The sequence below is a fragment of the Brienomyrus brachyistius genome, chromosome 3 (assembly GCF_023856365.1).
Source record: "Brienomyrus brachyistius isolate T26 chromosome 3, BBRACH_0.4, whole genome shotgun sequence".
Taxonomy (NCBI): domain Eukaryota; kingdom Metazoa; phylum Chordata; class Actinopteri; order Osteoglossiformes; family Mormyridae; genus Brienomyrus; species Brienomyrus brachyistius.
The window spans coordinates 27,626,742-27,645,526 of NC_064535.1; the positions used below are offsets into that span (position 1 = coordinate 27,626,742).

Sequence of the window (18,785 nt, forward strand, 5' to 3'; positions counted from 1 at the left end):
ATGTTATAAAAAAAAAAAAAAAAAAAAAAAAAAAAAAAAATTGAAAATAATGTTTTGATGTCACATAAACCTTAAAAATGCTAAAAAAATTTAATAAAAGACAAAAAGTTACAAAGTCCCATTCAGATATTCAGGATTTTTCATTCTGTCCATGTGTTGGGAAATCCCGCCATTCAGCAATAAAACAATGAATCTCCGAAATGCTCTTGCGAATCCCCTGTGACATGGCGACAGTCAGTTCCCTCCCATGCTGCTGACATGCTGCCTGAAGTTACCTCCGTTGATGCCTCAAGCTGAGAGAAGACCGGATGTGTGTAACGCTCACATGGCCAGGAAAGCTAACTGACACAGAACACCCCCCTCCTGCCCATTGGTTGGCATCTGTCCCGTCCCGAGGAGTTTACAGTGCTGCAGCACCAAGGCTGCTCTGTGGTTTCCCAGCTCTGATCACATGCTCAGAGAACAGAACCGTTATCTGTAAGAATGATTATCTCATGCACCTGCCATTCTTGCATTGACATTTTGGAAGAGAAGCCATCATTTACATGGAAAGCAAGGTTTTCTACAATCAGTGACCTCTGTATACTGCAATCATGTAAATATGATATCTATAGAAATGTCATTAACAATAATTAACAAAAGCAACACTATAATAATAATAAATACTACATGTATTAATATTAATGATGTTTCTTTAAAAGTCATGTTTACTTAATAACTGATGCTTTTTGTTCCCTGCGGATAACTTATCTTTTCGCCTTCCCCAGCTCATTCTGCGCAAAGAGCAGCCACCTGTCGCAGCGCCCAAGGACCTGGGGGGTTAAGGGCCTCGCTCAAGGCCCCAGACACAGGCCAAGGGCGGGAATGAAGCGGTGACCTTCCGATCACAGGCACCGAGCCATAGCCCAGTGAGCCTCACGCTGCGCCAATCCGGAATAATGCAAGTTAAATATTATGAGAATTAGGAATGTATGCTAAAGTTGACTGTGGCTAGAAATTGCAGAAATGAGAGAGGGCAGGTAAACACACATCTGCATACATACTTTAGAGCAAAACTAGAGACCCGAACCCAAACCCACACGTAAACCGCAGCAGTTAACATAAATCCCAGAAGTAGTTGAGAGGACAGGAAAATATTAAATTAGAAAATCTTACATTGACAAACCACCAAACATCCACACTAAGTATGAAAACTTTTCTAACTTTTCAAAATGGGGTTTATAAGGACTTTTCTCAAGGGTCCACAGATGCACCAAGGCCAGCCTTGAACCAACAACCTTCTGATCCCAAGCACAAAATATTTTATTGAGGTACTTTAATTTAAATATATTGAATATCTCCCTCTAGTGGCAAATTTGTATCAAAGTAATGCCAGTCATTCTTCGGTGTCCTAAACTCATGTGCTCACTTTGACCTTCATCTTAGCGATGTAACAAAGGCTCAAGACACAGAAGCAAAATATGATTTTCTTACGTGGAGCGGAAGCACCTGCTGTACAGATCAAGATAAAGTTTGAGATCTTCTGTGTAGGAACAAGCTCACCGTTAGCAGAGAACATGCAGACAGTGCAACATGGATTACTAAACCAGCTAAAGAAGCATCCGTATACTGTTAATATATCCATGGAAATCTATTCATCTCAGTACAAATTTGCATACTCATCTGGTACACTTGTTTATTAGGATTCCAGAACAGGTGTGACAAAGCAAGAACATTTCCATATATTACCTGTCATAGTTTAACTTATGGCAACAGTCCACAGCCTGTAAAAGGATTTCGTCTTTAGAACATGCAGGCAAGTTGCATTGTGGGAATTCCGGTTTCATAAACAAGAAATGCAGTCAATAAGGAACATTCCACTTGAATGACTGAGCTCATTCACTTACAGCCTCAGAAATGAGGATTCCCTTTAACACTCTCGGGATAGACTGGTAGAGAAGTGACTGTGAAATGCTGAAAGTGACTGTGAAATGCTGTAGAAGCAGCAGTAACAGTCCAAATGAAACCAAAAGCGGTTCTCCCCAAGGCAACAAAATCACACCGCACTTTTTGCAATTGAGATATAAATACACAAGATTGTTATATGTATATTTTACTATATGTATTATATTCTATGGCTGGATAACAGCAATACTCTCCTTACTTCCTGTAATTTTTAAGCATATATAGCCAGTTCCTGCACTGCAGCTTCTAAGTTCTACTAGGTACAGGTAAGTGGAAAAGGTCAAGTGGGGAATCTACATTTGTAAACTATGAAAAGAAAAGAAAACTGAGGGTCAAACTCCTACAAAGAAGAATCTCTGGAGGCCAAACTGGGCCATGAAGAAGTTCTGTGATGCAATATGAACTGTGCCATGTCAATTCTGATTGGCTGCTTCTGAACCTCAGAGTCCATATAAGAGAAGAAAAATGCAGATGCAGATGCAGTGGAGCAGCGTGTCACCGGTAAAACTGTTTGGCGAGAGAGCCAAATGAATAAAGTCCACAAGCTCGGCAGCAGCACTTCCCAAAGCAGCATGCTGCACAGTCAGACACACGCGGGATCTGCAGCCAGTGCTGCGCAGTCAGACACACGCGGGATCTGCAGCCAGTGCTGCGCAGTCAGACACACGCGGGATCTGCAGCCAGGGCTGCGCAGGTCCTGAATTTCCTGGGAAAAACCTCCGGGATCAGAGTCCATATTTCTTCTTCAAGGTACTAACAGATACGTCCTGTAATCCAGCTTGATGAAGACAATCAAAGAGTTCTTCTAAAACTAAAATGGGAGGGATAAAAACATGCAAGAAAAATTATAATTTAACAACACAGTACTGTGAAAAATTACCATGTGACTATTATGCCTGTCAAAGTGTGTTAGCTTTGCCTTGTCAAGGTCTTTCCTAAAATCACCCCAGGATTTGCAACAACAATCCAACACACACATGTATTCTTTGACATGACCTCTGTCTTGCCTTTTCGGCTAAACAATATCCCATTGTGTTTACTAATTTAATGGATTAATTAAATGAGCCAGTGGTCAAATTTAACAAAAGGGGTGCCCTAAGGAGAGGTTTGGGACCTACAGCGGTGTTCATCTAACCATCCAAGAGGTATCAGAGCATTTTTGGAACACACCAGAAATTCTAGTAATTTGTTAATATTAATTTCATATTTTAAAATGCTACATTTAGTTTTTTTGTCCTAAGCAAATATACTTACTACCCAGATAAAGACCTTTAAACACTTTCGTTGACCGACCAAGCCTTTCGCATATTACTGTTCATAAAACAATTTACAGGTCAGAGGTTATAGACTGGCATACCTTTCCTTTCAGCAGAGGACATGAACATTACTGCCATGTCAAACCTTCTTACATCTGAGAGGTTCTTCAGGATGTCAAATATCAGAGATGGTTCTTCATGCCTAATATTTAAAGAGCTCAGTTACAATTTAGCTCTGCTTTCATTAAAAAACAGCCAAGCATCCTTGAAACACTGATACACGGCTATACTTACGGTAGGTAGAAAGCCTGCAGTGTTCTCAGGAGCTGGTTGAAGATCTCTGGTTCCAGCGAATTCTGGAAGATCTTTAAGTATGAGTTTGGCTCGATTTGCTGTGGGGGAAAATAAGGTTCAAATGAAAGCTTCATTAATTAAATACTCTTTGTAATGCTCAGAGCAGACGGTCGCTTTCCTGTTCCTGTCGTTTACCTTTAAATACTTGTAGGTGAGCTCAGGGTAATTTCTCAGCTTCCTCAGGTCAGCTTCCAGCTGGAAGCTGTTCGTCGGAAGCGTAGGAACAGCCACGCCCTCCGAAGGCGGCAGATCCTGCTGGTCGCTCGCCTTCTTCCCTGTGGGTTTTGAAGGTGCCTGAGCGCTCACACTGTCCTCAGGAAGGCCTCTGGAGTGGAGAGCGTTCCGTGGTTATTAGCAGCGCGGTAGGGAGCTAAACATCTCAGCATCGCTCTGAATATTCAGGAATGGTTCTAAATAAGGGCAAAAAGCTCAGAATCCTAAAATGCTCCAGCAGTTTAAAATTAATAAAACAAAAATTTGTCACTCAAAAAAAAAGATATGAAATGTAAGATGTTAAGTTAACAATAGGCTTCGGCGGTATTACAATAAAAGTATACAGTGATATTCTGGGTATATTGGGCGAATTGTATCGCGCTCCACCCTCAGCAAATTCTATTGTGGGCGAATTTGATCACTAAGATTTCAAAACACAGCCTTGCTTTAAAAAATGTCATCAAAACACTGTAGACTGTGGTATATTGTCTGGTCACTATGACGGTACGAAAAATTACATGCCACCAAAGCGTAGTTAGCATTACTGATATATGTAATTCACCTATTGTTCCATTCAATTCATTGCCGGTGTCTTACTTTTCTGAGGCCTGTGTGGAAGTGTGTGAGATCTCCTCTATCTTCTGGATCTTAGCGCAGGGAGAGCTGCCTGCTGACAGGTGCCCCTCCCCGCCGGCTCCCGTGTCGGTGATAGGCCGAGCTGCCCCCCTAGCTGCTCCGCATGTTGCTACGGTTACAGGAATGATGGGGACTGGATCTCCAACTTCTTCAATGTCCATCCTTTTAAGAGGTTTCTGAAGACCCAGTGTTAAAAAAAAAATTATAAAAACTAAATTTTATAAATAATCGGAAATTTAGAAGTACATGAATTATTTTTGAACCTGCTTGGGGACCATTTCTGGAACAACTGTGCAGGGCAATGTTTTTTTTTTTAGCAAGTTAATTCTGACCCGAGACCTGTATCACAAAGCCGGATTCCCTGCTTAGCCGGATAATTCTGAGGTTGAGTAGAGATAACTGACATTTTGATATCACAACGCTGATTCTTTTCTTAGTGGGAAAAAAATCACCACGGTAACCGAGTTACACTCCAATCCTGCTCCGGAGCAGGCTGTGTTTCAGGAGAATGGACCAATTAAAGAGAGGACGTCGGTACATTCCTTGATGTAACAAATGAGCTTTTCCCAAACTTTGAAAACTTTGCTCATGAGAATCTAAGAAAATCTAGCTTGATATGGATTACTGATAGTCTGCGATGTGACATCAAATACCAAATGAAATATATATAAATGTATATTATGATTATCCAATGAAAAATTAGTATCTACAAAATCCCATTATCTCAGGAATATGGGGGGAAGCATTTTCTCAGAAACTGCTTTGCAAAATTAACCAAACTTTATGCCCCAACTCAGCTGTCAGTGGTTTGCTTTACATGGACTGACATGGATTGTTGTTAGCGAGGTAAATATGTCAGTGTCAACAACACAGAAATTAATCTTGCTTTATATTCGACAAATAACCATGGTGTTGGTAAGCTAGCTATCTAGCTATCAACATTAAGTTGTCAAAATTATCGACAAAGTAATCTATACGTACCACCATCACGAATACAAAGGTTAACTAGTACAAACATAAATGCTAAATAGATGACTTCATAACATCTGTTCATTGGTCAGTTGCATGTCCTACACTATAAGTAGGCACTATAAGTTTTTTTTTATAGCAAAAAAGTGGCGACGATATACAGTATGTTCCACAAGTTCCTCAGAGATGCACATTGACGTTCTTAAACCTGGATTTCTAGACAAGAAATTTAGTAGTACACATGGCTGTACGTCCATGAAACTCTTGCTCATTCTGGAAGATCTTTCATCTTAAAGCTCTCTTACCATTGACCGGAGGTGGGGGGGTTTATTGACTGGCTGTACGATTCTCCTCTGATTGGTCGGATCCACTTCCACACCACTGGCGGCCATTTCCTTGTAGGAAAAGGTAAGACTTATAAACGGTGTCGTTGAAAAACTTGCATAAACATGGTCGGGGTCTGGTCCTTGATGCTTACGGCTGCGATTTTCGAGATCTCATTCACTGCTTGCTTGTTTCCCGGCTCCAGCTTCAAAACCTGTTCGAAATCTGCAAGGAAATTACAGAATGAGCGTCCTTCACTGAGCTGACAATATGCTAACATACAAATACCAAAGCATGGAATTTAAGAATCTATGTCTGAAAATGTGCAACAAAAACATTTGGCTTGTATCTCATTCTATATAAAAGCAACTTATTTTAACACATGGTATTATGTGCTTGTGTTTATTTTAAATATTCTTAATTTTTTTATTTAGGTACCAAGTCTGAGCATCACAACTGAATCCCAGTTAGTCTTCAATCAACTGCGGTTGAGTAATTAACATCACTTAAAGGTTTCTTCCTGCTCCATCAAACACCATCTTTACGTGACGCACCTTCCTTTGCCTCCTTCAGTTTTCTCATGGCCGCCCGGGCTGTCCCCCTTCTGGCAAAGGCCTTGGAGTAGGAGCCGTCCAGGGCTATGGCCTGGCTGCAGTCACGCTCCGCCTCCTGGTACCTGCCCAGCAGATCAACCACGAAGCACCACAGCCTTAACTTCAGGCATCACCATCAGCACCGCAGGGGCAGCTTCACAAAGCAGGGTGACCCTGCTCACTAGCAAACTTCCGGCACACAATCTATTACCAATTTTGACCCGACTATTAAGCGACCCTTATTATAAGATGACCCCATACTTTTTAAGCAACTATTGTTAGAAAACATTTTTTTGTTGAAATACCCAAAATCTTAATAATGCATTAATCTACAAACATGAAAATTTAGACTAATTAGACCATAAACCTACACCACAAATAAATAAATGCAATAATTTGAACACATCGAAATGTTTCTCTCCGATTTGTTTAGCCAGTAAACAGCTAACCTACACCATCTACTGTTGTATAATGACATTTGAATTCTAGTCCTGGAAAGCAAGACACCCCCAGTTTTTCAATGTGCTGGATTCAGGCCAAACCGGTACAATTCATCAGCACTGTAGAATGTTCCCAATGAACAACTGACAATCAGAAACATAAGCTGACACAACTACTGTCTATGGGTGCCATAGAATGCATTTTTTCAGCATTTTAAAATTGTTCTCTGGTGTCTGCATAAAACAGGGGTAGCCAGTCTTGTCCGCAAAGGGCCAGTGTGTATGCAGGGTTTTAGGTTGACCTTCTGGTCAGCTGTTCAAACAAGGTGAGGCCTCTTCAGCCAATCAGTCCTCTGATTAGTAAACCAATTAGGAAGTTGCATCGAATACCAACAACAATGTTACATTTAGAAAAGACAGTATTTAGAATACTTAAAAAAAGAATAGTTTTAGAATACACTTCCTATAATAAATAAAAAAAAAACACCTTCACAATCTAAACTCAAAAGTTGTTTTTTAAAGACATTTTTCTTTTTAAACCATCGGAAGAGAAGTGATGTGCGGCTCCATTCATGAGTGACACACACTCACCCCATGCTTTTATTCAGCATGGAATAACTTACCCAAAAGCATAGATGCTAAAAACTGAATAGCCCCAACTACACAAGTAGCTAAAGGGAGCCTTTGGGAAACGTGTCCTCGAATAGGACTCGCCTTCATAGCCTGCTAGTAGTCAATAACCTTTCATCATTGGCTGTCAGTATATATTTTTCTTTCCCTGCCACGTGCACTTCTGGATACTGTGCATGTACAGCCTCTCGAGAAAGAATGCATATGTAGTGTGAGCTGTCGTACGTTACGTTTGGGGTCGTGGTTAAGACCGTCACATAACATTCTAGGATTTTTGAATCAGTCCATTTTTACCACCTTCTTTTCCATATGTGGGATTTATATTTGAAAGAGGGAACGACATTATTTGCGATTCACGGTATGTCAGTTCCGTGTACCCAACTCTCCGCTGTCAGCTATGCCGAGGTAAACTCCAATTTTCATTCTATGGCAACTTTAAACTACCCTACTAAGGCATTTCATTAAAGTACAGGACAGAATGTGAACACAGTCCTCAAAGAAGAGTCTCCTCTGATTAATGAGACGCCGCCACTTGCCTGTCGAGCTTCAGATAAGCCATGGCCCTGTTGGCTGGTAAAAGCGCGTTGGTGTCGTCTGCCTCCATCCCCATGGTGTAGCACTGCACGGCAGCCTCGTATTTCCCTTCTTTAAAGTAAGCATTTCCCTGATTTAAGAAACGAAAGGGGAAAGGATACATCAGCTAGGAGTCTCTGTCCGGGTGCTGCCATCCACAAGCTGTTCTGGGCAAGGAGAACAAGGTCCCAGCTGGGAAAACGACGACAGGGAAACCCCCATGTGAAACATGCAGCTGGGTTCTGAAGCCCAAAGGGTGGGGCTTAGCGCTACAGGGGCAGGTCCAGCCTACGGGTGGGCGGGGCTTGCGAGCCAGTGCAGTTATGCAGTTTGTACAAACCATCAGTTTTAAATAAATTCCTATGAAAATGCAAGTGGTATGTCCAAAAAATTATTTAAGGAGCCTGGAAAAAAAAAACATTTTCTCAGCAACTATTTACAAAATAAACCCTGAACAACATTCAGAAACCTATATTTACAGTCAACAGTGAACTAGTTTAACGTTTTAAATTGACTTATGTGGATCGTTGTCACCGAGGACAAGACAAAAACTAATCTGTTTATATTAACAATGATGTTAGTTAGCTAGCTATCTATAAAAGTTGTTCAAATTTGTGATGATGTAATACATGCAAATAACAAGCATGAATAAAAATATAGTGCAAATACTAGATAAACGGATGACTTCATAAAACATCTTTTCAATGGTCAATCAGATATTAAACTTAAGGGACAGGAGAATTGCTATAATCCATCTATAGTAAAAAGTCAATCGTCAAGAAATGCATATTCGGTCTGCGTCGTGCCGATGTTACACACGCAAACCATGCACAGGACAAAATGACTAAACTAATTTGTCAGTACAATTCCTCCATCGGCTGGGAAGAACGGCATCACTGAGACTCATTCTTTGCATGCAGCTTGATTTCCGACAGATCGAGGCCAGAACCGCAGCCACGTGTCCCGTGTGCCGTCCTGTAGCAGACACACACCCGGTCTTTCTGCACCACGGCCTCCTGCCGTCTTCGCGCTTCCTCGGCGAGCCTCCGCTGACTCTCTGACTCTGTCGCCTCCTCCCCGGCCGTTTCGCTTGCCTGGCTGCCGTCTGCCTGCGAGGGCATAGCCTAAGAGGCAAAGGCGACAAACGATGTGGGTCACGCGTGACAGATACGATGACGTAACGTACCTCAGACAAACGGGCTAAAATAAAACCGTACCACTTTTATCTTCGTCACTTCATTTTGTGCTTCGTGATTCTCAGGGTCCAGTTTAAGAACCATTTCATAATCTGGCAGGTGAAGAAAATAAAAAGAGAACAGTAGCTTCTTATGTGGTGAGCAGACCAAGTATGTTACAAACTTTCAAACCAGGAGGTCAATGATTTTTAAATCAGCAGTATGAAGCATAACCTCAAAAACCTTGAATATAAGCTGTTGGAAAAGAAAGTGAAATACAACATTCTACAATTCTCCAGTAAACAAAAATAAAGCAACAACAAGACGTACCTTCTAGGGCAGACTCGAGTTTTTTAAGGGCGAAGCGAGCGGCTCCCCTTCTGGAATAAGCTTTAACGTAGTTTCTGTCCAAGGCGATGGCCAGGTTACAGTCAGACTCCGCGACAGCATACCTAAGACAGAAGAAGTGGCCGCTCCGCCTCACACACCGTTCATGCTCCTGCATTACAACAAGGCTGTGTATTACAGCCGTGGTAGTTTATGCTATGAAAGATCTATAAATCCACATAGTTTTGTCAAGACATTTAGGGCAGGTCGGAAATATCAGCTCCAACAGTAACTGCACTACAACTGCAAATAAAATACCCACAGGATCGGGTTTACAAAACATCCCAGCTGCTTTGTTCAGTCTATCACCAGCACTGACTTTTTGAGTTTCAGAAAACAAGTTGCTCTGTTTGTAGGCAAAACCGGACTGTAAGGATCAGCACTCATGCCTCTGGTGTAACAATCAACGGCATCATCGAATTTCCCTTCTTTAAACATCTGGTTGCCCTAAAAAAAAAAAATACAAAAAGCAAAATCTAAGTCTACCCATTCAAAAAATGGAAATTATGCAGATTACGGTTGGGAAAGGAAGATCCAACATTTATTGATGAACTTTGAGAATTTAAAAACAAAGAGACTAAGCAATTAAAACATACTTTCTCCTTTTCAGCAAGAGCCTGTTCTCTGTCAATGTGGATCCCGGTTTCTTCTGAATCTGACTCGGACTCGACAGGGCTGACATCTTTGTCCAGCATTTCTAATGCTTTATCCTATTGGGATTCATATTTTTGTAATTATGTTAATAAACTTTGATTCATTATGCATCGAAAGACCAAGGTGAATATTAAATGTGAATGACATGATTTTCATACATGTTCATCAAAATGAGACCTAGGGTTTATTAAGACACTATGAGAAATTTACCGCGTCAAAGTTTTCCCATGATTGGTAGTCGTAGGATTTTATTCTCGTTTCTTTCTTCTGATCGTTCTTTGTAATGGTGGACGCCACGTTGCTGTTTGTCTTCTGCTTTTTATAGTCCTTGTTTCTAACAGGTGGTAGATTTTGCTGAAATAAGGGTATGTGTACATATAGTTATGCTTACAAATAGAATTAGGAAACACTTTCCTTTGGGAGCACTAAACGGATACTGTAATGGATCAAGTTTACACAAAGTATGATATCGCTAAATTTGAAGTAACGAGCGCTTAATATAAATAAATGCTGTAACTGTTAAATACCAAAATTGGAGACCAATGTGCTTTAAAGAATAAAGGCTCACCTTCTGAATGTGGTCAGAATTCTCACTTCTCAGCTCTTCGTCTTTCTTTTTGATATCGTTTTCCCAGCTGTCAAGATCTCTGATAAAGTCGTGCAGCTCCTCCGCATTTTGGCGCATCTGCATCTGCAGCTCTATGGCTTTATTTCCACCGGACATACTCCTGTGCTCCAACAAGAATACGCATGAGATTAACATCTAAAAATGTTAAGTAGATGGTATCTTCTCAAACATATGCATGTTAAACAAACGAGAACGAAATCGCCTGCGGTAACTAAGAGACACTAAACACACGTGCAAGCAGTTTATTACTAAAGACTAATCAAACGAAATGCACTCCAAATACCTTTAGAATGGCTATTTCAAGAAAACAAAGTCAACAGCTAAAAAGTAAACTAAAATGAGACATAAACTAGATTAGCAACTGTCACAGGGGAGAAACTAAAACGTTAAACGTGTAGCGCCATGGTAGCGCGGTCGCGTCCCCTCGCCACCGCCGGAAGTGATGAAATACGCAACGAGGAGACGTTGACGGACACTTACGAATTTTTCTTTATTACGACAAAAAGATTACACTTTGCTTACTTAAAAGTGAAATCATTTCACAGTATCAGATTAAAATCATATCTGTATTGAAATTTCTACTGTCGAAGAATTGTGTAACCCTTTACCTTTGACCTTTCACTTGCAAACAGAGGTAAAGTAGAATATGACCTAGCTGGTGTCTTCGACTTTCGTTTTCATCTTCCCACTTTTTATTATTCGCCTTTGGAAATTGTGCATTGATCTACTCTCCAAGCTCTAATTTTCAAATGGACCAAGCCAGAGAATCGGAACAGAAGGACGAGGACTACGGTTATGGCTTGTTCCCGAAGAGAAAAGAAGGGAAATATAAGAAAGGGTCACTTGGAGAAAGCCTGTTCACTTTCCACAACAAATGTCAAGTAATGCTACATTTTGCGTTGGAGACGAGTACGTTCACATCACACATATGCATATGTCTTAACATAGTAAAATAACTCAATATATGTCTTTATAATGTGATCCAAATGACTGCGGCATGATAAGTCACCCAGACTCAGCACGTGTGTCAAATGGCTATAATTAATGTGTATTTTAATCGCTAGGTCCGTATGCAAAATTCCTACTCGGTGTCATGAAACAGTCTGGATGGTATGTATTACGTCGTTAGAAGTAATCTTATGTCAAGAAATCAATAAGATGTATTCTCATTAAACGTAAAGAAAAGAATTGTTAAAGTGGAGTAGCGTAACTCCACGTAAACGTAAGTCGGTTTTTGGACCATCTATCTTCATCTTCATAATTTTGTTGTGCATAGTAAATGTGTAATTACGTAGACAAGAAACCCTTAAATGCTATCACGATTCTAAATGCCATTACGTTAGCACCTCATTAAATTGTTTAAACGTTAGAAAAATCCATATGCTCATCGTGTAAGCAGGACGACTCGATTGTTTGGACTTGTGCTGATTTGTAACTGTTTGTTTCAGTGCTGCATATAAAGACCGTCATTTTGCCTGCGAAGACTGTGACGGTATTGTCAGTGGTGGTTTCGACGCGGCTACTTCTCAGGTAAAACGGCGAACTTCATACCTCCTAATAGATCTTGAAATCTATCAAACCACAGATGAATCTTATTTGCCGAACATTTTCATACAGGCCTAATAAAGACACATATTACTCAAGAACAGGTCTGATTGAAATTAACACGGTATTTTTTCCCTGTTTGATTACAGATTGTTTTGTGTCAGAATAATGTTCACCGGCAGTCCCACATGAACAGAGTGGTCACCCATGAACTTATTCACGCTTTTGACCACTGTAGAGCCCATGTTGATTGGTTCGATAATTTAAGACATTTGGCCTGCTCAGAGGTAATGTGTGTGTGCGTGTGTGTATTCAACTGCCTTAGCTACTGTTCGTCTCCTCTGTGCGCCGCCTTATATAAGGGGTAAGCAACCCTGATCCTGGAGTGCCAGTATCCAGCAGGTTTTCCATCCTACCTGGTCTCTGATGAACCACAGCTGATCTCAGGCAGATAGAAACTCGTCAGGTAGGATAGAAAACCAGTGGGATACCAGCACTTCAGAATCAAGGTTGCCTACTCCTCCTTTATATGATATCTCTAGATGTATTAAATAATTTTCTTTTTGTACAGCTGCCATCGCAGTGCATTAATAGATTACTCTGCCCCAATCCCCCCCCCCCCCCCCCCCCTTTCAGATTCGGGCGGCCAATCTCAGTGGCGACTGCTCTTTTGGCAATGAGCTCTCAAGGCTTAATTTCGGAGTCAAAGGACATCATCAGGTAAAAGAGAGGAGATTTTTCCAGTGGTAGTAAATCAAACATAAACAATTACAGGCATAATTTTAATATAGATGTATAGGTATGCACAGTTCCAGTGCAAATTGTAATTGAGTTAAATTCAGGAGCCTTGACTGTAATGGTGGACTTTACTTTCGGTTGCAGTTATCTCCATTTATCTGTGTTATAGATATGTAAAAGGCTAGCCAAAATGACCATTCCCATCACCGGAACTAAACTGATAATTTCCCCCCATGCGCTAAATAAACATCCCCAAGCATTTGTGGCAGCTCATTGTGCAAGGAAGGAAAAGTTGGACGTGGCATGTTGCATTGCTTTTGACAGGACTGCGTGCGGGACCGTGCATTGCGCTCTATCATGGCTGTGCGGAAGGTGAGCCTCGAAGAGGCGAAGAAGGTGGTGGAGGAGGTCTTCGACAGCTGCTTCAACGACCACGCGCCCTTCGGCCGGATCCCACACAGCAAAGACTATGTCAAATTCTCATCCCATGATTTTCAGAATCGAGATCGATACTATTCTAACTTATAAGGAAGGGAATGAGGTGTTGCGTGTACTTCACTGCTGCTCATGCAATAGACATGGCTGGATGTCTACCTTGTTCATCAGGAGCCCTCTGCAGAGATTCTGTGCAGATAGCTGGTGTAACGGGATCGATGGCTCGTGACGAATCCTGAATTGGGGTCACTCGTTCCAGGGAAATTGGTTCCTGTCTGTGAATGTGCGTGTAAATAAACATTTTAATGATATACCTTTTGTAGATTTTATATGGCTGTTTTTGACTTGGGGTGTTTATGCGAACTGTTTTGCGAAAGCGGAATTAGGATTCAGTGATATTTTTGTTTTAAAAAAAGAATCCCAAGGATTTTTTTTTTTTTTAGAGGAATGACGTGTGAGAGACTATTTCAAGGACACATGGTCAGTTTAACTGCTGATTTAAAGTGTACCCCAGCATTAGTGACCTCACGTTAAAGGCGTTATTTAAGAAGTGTGTATTGTTAATGAGAATTCAGCTGTTTATTTTATTCTTTTGGTATCTGTAACAGCAGTGAAGCTACTTTGTACAGGTGTTTGTGTGGAAAAAATATCTACATAAATAAGCATCTTTGAAAAGGCTGACTGATACTAAAACCTGGTGCTGAAGATACTTGAACTTATGAGGAAAATTTAGACGAATTCCTGTTTACTTTGACCACCCTAGACTTTTGCAGTTTTTCATTTTGGAGTTGAAAATTACCCGCCTGTAGTTTCCAGTTGCACAATTTGCAGTCATGTTAATTGATTAGTAAATCTAATAAATTAATATGAAATATATCAATATGTTGGAGAGTAAACTGTGGGGATGGATGGGTCTCAAACTGGCCATATATTTCCTGGCCGTTCAGTGTCTAATAAGATGCTTGCAGAATGTTTGAAACAGTAGATGGCGTTGTTTACCTTTAATTCTTACACCCAGCTACCTTAGTGGAGAAATAAGAATTGCTTTGCTGTTTATTATACCCATAAACTAAACAAGGACTGTTATATCGATTATTAAGATTTTTTTCCATGAAACACGAATCCTGGTCAGGATTGTGGGTCAGCTGTTTAGCTTAAGGTTTATTTTTAATTCAAACAAACTCTACTGATTGGCCTAATTTACCAATATGGAAAATGACTTACTCAAATATCAATAGAAGTTGAGTGATATCAAGGCAGTTAATCTGATTGATAGGCAATTTAGCTAATCATGGATATCTGTGCAGGCCTGTTTAAATATAACAAATTTGTAAGTGTACAAAACGCATATTTAAAAAAAAAAAAAAATAGCTCGTCACAGTGTTCTCACATGGGCTGTACTGTTCCAAAATTACATCGTGTATTGGTTACATTTAGCCATTTTCATTTGGCATGATTTTTCCCCCCATTTAGTCAATAATAGCAATAAATAGTAGTAATGACAATTTAGAAATCTTATGTTCATAATGCGTGTTCAGCTTGCAGACATAAAACAAGTATCATGCATTTATTGTCCTTTTAGGGCTTGTTACAGGCTGCAGACAAAGTGAATTAAAGACTTTATGGCCTCTGCATAATATAAAAGGCAATTGCTCCTTTATATGCAGTTTCTCGAGTTTATTGACAACATCTTATATTCAGCTTCAATGCAGAAACCTACCGGGGGGAGGAGGGGGGTGTCAAAGATTAAACTTGCCGACTGGATTAATTTTCCTTTCACATCCGCTCTGCAGCATGTGCTCATTTTGTCTCTGTGTGGTTGGGGTAAACCTCCATGTTCACATTGCTGTGTGCTTAACAATGGCAAAGAGTATTCATATACTGACGTTTGACTTAAACGTGCAAGGAATATGATGTATTGTTCGCCCCGGGAATATTGAAAGAGGGAGTCACAGTTTTCTGTAAGAGCACTGTCTGCTGCTGCCGCATGGACTATCACAGAACAAAGATGTTTAATTGCGAATAAAAAAAATAATCATTTTCCAGCCCATGTCACGCACAAGGTGTGCGATTAAACACACAAAAAAATAAATAAATAATCATTTGACATCCCACTTCACTTGGAAGTTGTGTAATTAATCGCGATTAAAAAGATTGTTTGACTGCCCATTTCATCACACCACGCTAAATTAACTGCCTCCTTGGCTCCTCTTCTCTTCCCCCACATGGCGTAGCTTTTCTTTGCCAACACTTGCAAGGTAGGTAGTACTTCTAGGGGTGCCAACAATGAATTTTACTATTGACCGCAATGTCACTGTGAAATTTCCTGTAGTGCCAATGTACATGTGTATAAGTGGGGGGAAAAAACCCTTCCCCCCCACTGAACACTCATAGGCCTAATTGTTCCTGTTTCTATGAAGTGTAACAGGGGCTTTATCCAGTGCATATTGCCCAACACTGTACCTTCTCTTACATCTGTGTCGTTTCTATCGTAATGTTACATCTGTTGTACTTATTATTTCTATAGTCTGTTGTGTTGTGTCAGTACCCCTATCTCCCCTGTCAGTCAGTGTGTATATATTATCTATTATTTTTATTTGTTAGCTATTATTCTCCTTTCACTGCTCCTTCATGTGTTGCAATTGTGTCTTGTTTGTGATCTCTGCACTTCATGTATATATACTGGAGCTTGGGGAAAATTATTTCATGCCACTGTTTGCTGTGGATTGTATACAGATGGCATGAAAGACCCACTTGTCCTGACTACTCACTGGATCCCAGCAACCTACTAGCGGCCCACAAGCAACACGTTGCACCCACTTTTCTGTGCTCTCTTTCTCCAAAGTCATAAAAAAATCCAAACCAAGTCTGTGGTGAAGGTATAAACATTTCTGGTGAAATACCACATTTGACATTTTTTATTGTGTTTCGCCATTTTGAGAATTTTATGTAATTTGGTGGTGATTAATGAAATAAAGTTGGGTGAAAATGGACTCATAATTCTCTCTCTCTCTCTCAGAAAAGAAAATACCACTTTTGGGGGCTATCAGAAGGCACAGTCAAATATTAATTATAAAATATGGCCAGTTGAAGTATGCATTTATCTTTCATGTACATAATTATTACTGACACTGCGGTGTTGCAATAAATCTTACATAGGAGCAGACCAAAACAGGAGAAAGGAAAACGTAGATTAAGTTCTTTTTGGAACTGACAGTGGATTACTCCTAAATCACGGTTTCACAGAGATATAACAATGTGCCAAGGTTAATACCACATTAGCAATTTGGTTTAAATTCATTATTTGTTGCTTCCTAAATAGAATATTTATAAAAGGGGGTTGTACACTAAAAAAGTAACTGGTATTTGTCAGGCACTTCAATCAAAAACATACTTATCTTTTCCTATTATTAGTAAATGTTCCATGCATCCATCCATCCATCCATTTTCTTTAGTGTAGATAAATAATGAATTTAAAGTATTTTACAGTGGGGGACAGGCGAACAGAAATATATGCCAAATTAACTTCATGGATACGGTATGAATGCAATATTTAACAATGAAATCTATTGGCATATTGAACACGAGTGAGCAGTACACAGTGTTTGTGCTATTGAAATAGGAAAATATCAAAAGCAGTCAAGTACACTTTTAAATACATCTGAGGTAGGAGAAGAATACATTTCCATATGAATGTGTGGGGAATCTGTACTCAGTGGAGAAGTCATTAATTTTCAATGTACTAGTAATAGAAAGAAAACTTAGTCAATTAAAACTTAAATTAATTTGCGATGGAATGGGGAAGAATAGTTTTAATGTATGACAATATATACTGTGATCCCAAAATTTAAAAAAAAAATTGAAAAGTGTTTTTCAGATATAAAGTCAATAAAAAGACACTTAATTCTATTACCATGCCTGAAGGAAGAAATTCAATCTTCACATTTACTGTGGGGGGGGGGGGGGGGGGGGCAGTGTCTTCATTCAAAATACATACAGTGTGCAGCCAAATCCTTTTTATTATTAGTGTCATCGTTTTTTTCGACTGACTCATTCAGTTCTGTTCTCCCAGTACTATTAATAATTGCAATTGTAGTTACTAGCTCCCTAAGGGATACTAAACACACATTTTTGGTGTTTTGTGTTATTGCAAAGGTGTTACTAATTAAAAAGCACCTCAAGAGTCTGCTGGTCAATTAACCTTTTGACTTAGAACAGATCTTTTAGAACTATAATTTGAGTTTCAATTTATTACTACTTGAAAGTTTTACTTAAAGCTACTGGTTGTTTTTTTGCGGTATTTTTACTGTATTATGTAAGCGACCCAAGGCTCTGTGAGTACTGACTGGGCCCTAACGCTCCTGGTACACAACATGGTACTTGGCATATAAAAGCATTCCATGATACAGCACATGGATGGTCTCTGTCAGCGGGATACCCAGAGGATTCATGGGTCTTTACAGTTACTACAGTTACTGACCTCAGGACCAGCATACAGGCAAATCTCCTCAAAAAATGTAATTGGAGGCAGTTATCTAGACGCCTCACTTTTATCGTGGGGTCCATTTAACAAGTTTCCATCTTTGATATACAGAAAGGTGTAGATGAGGCATCTTTGCTTTATAAATGTCAGAAACTCAGTGAAGGACAAAGGTTCTCGCCTCCTATTTTTGACACACGGCTTACAATAATGGCATGAAGAGCAAAGATGAAATTCGATCAAGCAAGGATATAATTCAAGCCACTGACAAGTTGTTTGGGTGTAATGAAAATCTTCATATGCAATGGTCGAATAGGAGTTCTGGCTTTAGACTTTGCATACAGTTATGTTATGTCTCTGCCTGTCCCTAGAGGGACAGTGATGTCATTTGTATCACTGGGACCGATGTATTCCGCTTGTGCCATGTTACATATTTGTGCATATTGCTGCATTCCACTTGCCTGTATTATTTCAAATCCCAAGTGCTTTTCTTGTTTCTCCTTCTTCTTTCTCTTTTTTTGGTCATGAATCTCTGTCCACATTTGGTCCCATGGATTGCTGCCAATTCCCTGTGTCAATAAACTCCCGACCCACGGCCATTTCTGTCACTAACATCGAGAGAGAGAGAGAGAGAGAGAGAGAGAGAGAGAGAGAGAGAGAGAGAGAGATAAGCCAGATGCAGCAGCTCTGGGAGCAGATGCGGACCTTATTAGGAGGTTTGTCAGATTTTACATATAGCCACAATGACCTAGCTGGTGGGGGCGGCATGGTGGTGCAGTGATTAGCACTGTTGCCTCACACCTCTGGGACC

The 18,785-nt window shown here is 40.1% G+C and overlaps 2 protein-coding genes across 2 annotated transcripts; one reads left to right on the forward strand and one right to left on the reverse strand.

The window, feature by feature from the left end:
- Nucleotides 1-1,661: 1,661 nt before the first annotated feature.
- rpap3 (RNA polymerase II associated protein 3) lies at nucleotides 1,662-11,236 on the reverse strand. The gene is made up of 17 exons (XM_049007410.1): nucleotides 11,060-11,236; nucleotides 10,717-10,876; nucleotides 10,359-10,502; nucleotides 10,091-10,204; nucleotides 9,814-9,941; nucleotides 9,438-9,559; nucleotides 9,150-9,220; nucleotides 8,925-9,056; nucleotides 7,896-8,023; nucleotides 6,251-6,372; nucleotides 5,851-5,921; nucleotides 5,678-5,767; nucleotides 4,365-4,579; nucleotides 3,690-3,879; nucleotides 3,495-3,592; nucleotides 3,302-3,402; nucleotides 1,662-2,755 (listed from the first exon to the last, which is right to left on the reverse strand). Exons 2-17 carry the CDS (start codon nucleotides 10,870-10,872, stop codon nucleotides 2,670-2,672), a joined length of 1,968 nt encoding a protein of 655 aa, XP_048863367.1. The 5' UTR covers nucleotides 10,873-10,876; nucleotides 11,060-11,236; the 3' UTR covers nucleotides 1,662-2,669.
- On the forward strand, nucleotides 11,211-13,805 carry atp23 (ATP23 metallopeptidase and ATP synthase assembly factor homolog). The gene is made up of 7 exons (XM_049007411.1): nucleotides 11,211-11,410; nucleotides 11,513-11,685; nucleotides 11,841-11,886; nucleotides 12,225-12,306; nucleotides 12,471-12,608; nucleotides 12,958-13,041; nucleotides 13,384-13,805. Exons 2-7 carry the CDS (start codon nucleotides 11,526-11,528, stop codon nucleotides 13,585-13,587), a joined length of 714 nt encoding a protein of 237 aa, XP_048863368.1. The 5' UTR covers nucleotides 11,211-11,410; nucleotides 11,513-11,525; the 3' UTR covers nucleotides 13,588-13,805.
- The last annotated feature ends 4,980 nt before the right edge of the window (nucleotides 13,806-18,785 follow it).

Coding starts and splice junctions, on each gene's coding strand:
- rpap3 (XM_049007410.1), bottom strand. CDS start 10,872: ATGTCCGGTGGAAATAAAGCCATAGAGCTGCAGATGCAGATGCGCCAA. Junction 3,880..4,364: donor TCCACACAGGCCTCAGAAAA/GTAAGACACCGG, acceptor TCTCCACTCCAG/AGGCCTTCCTGAGGACAGTG. Junction 3,403..3,494: donor CTGCAGGCTTTCTACCTACC/GTAAGTATAGCC, acceptor TTTAAATATTAG/GCATGAAGAACCATCTCTGA.
- atp23 (XM_049007411.1), top strand. CDS start 11,526: ATGGACCAAGCCAGAGAATCGGAACAGAAGGACGAGGACTACGGTTAT. Junction 11,887..12,224: donor GTCATGAAACAGTCTGGATG/GTATGTATTACG, acceptor TGTTTGTTTCAG/TGCTGCATATAAAGACCGTC. Junction 13,042..13,383: donor GAGTCAAAGGACATCATCAG/GTAAAAGAGAGG, acceptor TGCTTTTGACAG/GACTGCGTGCGGGACCGTGC.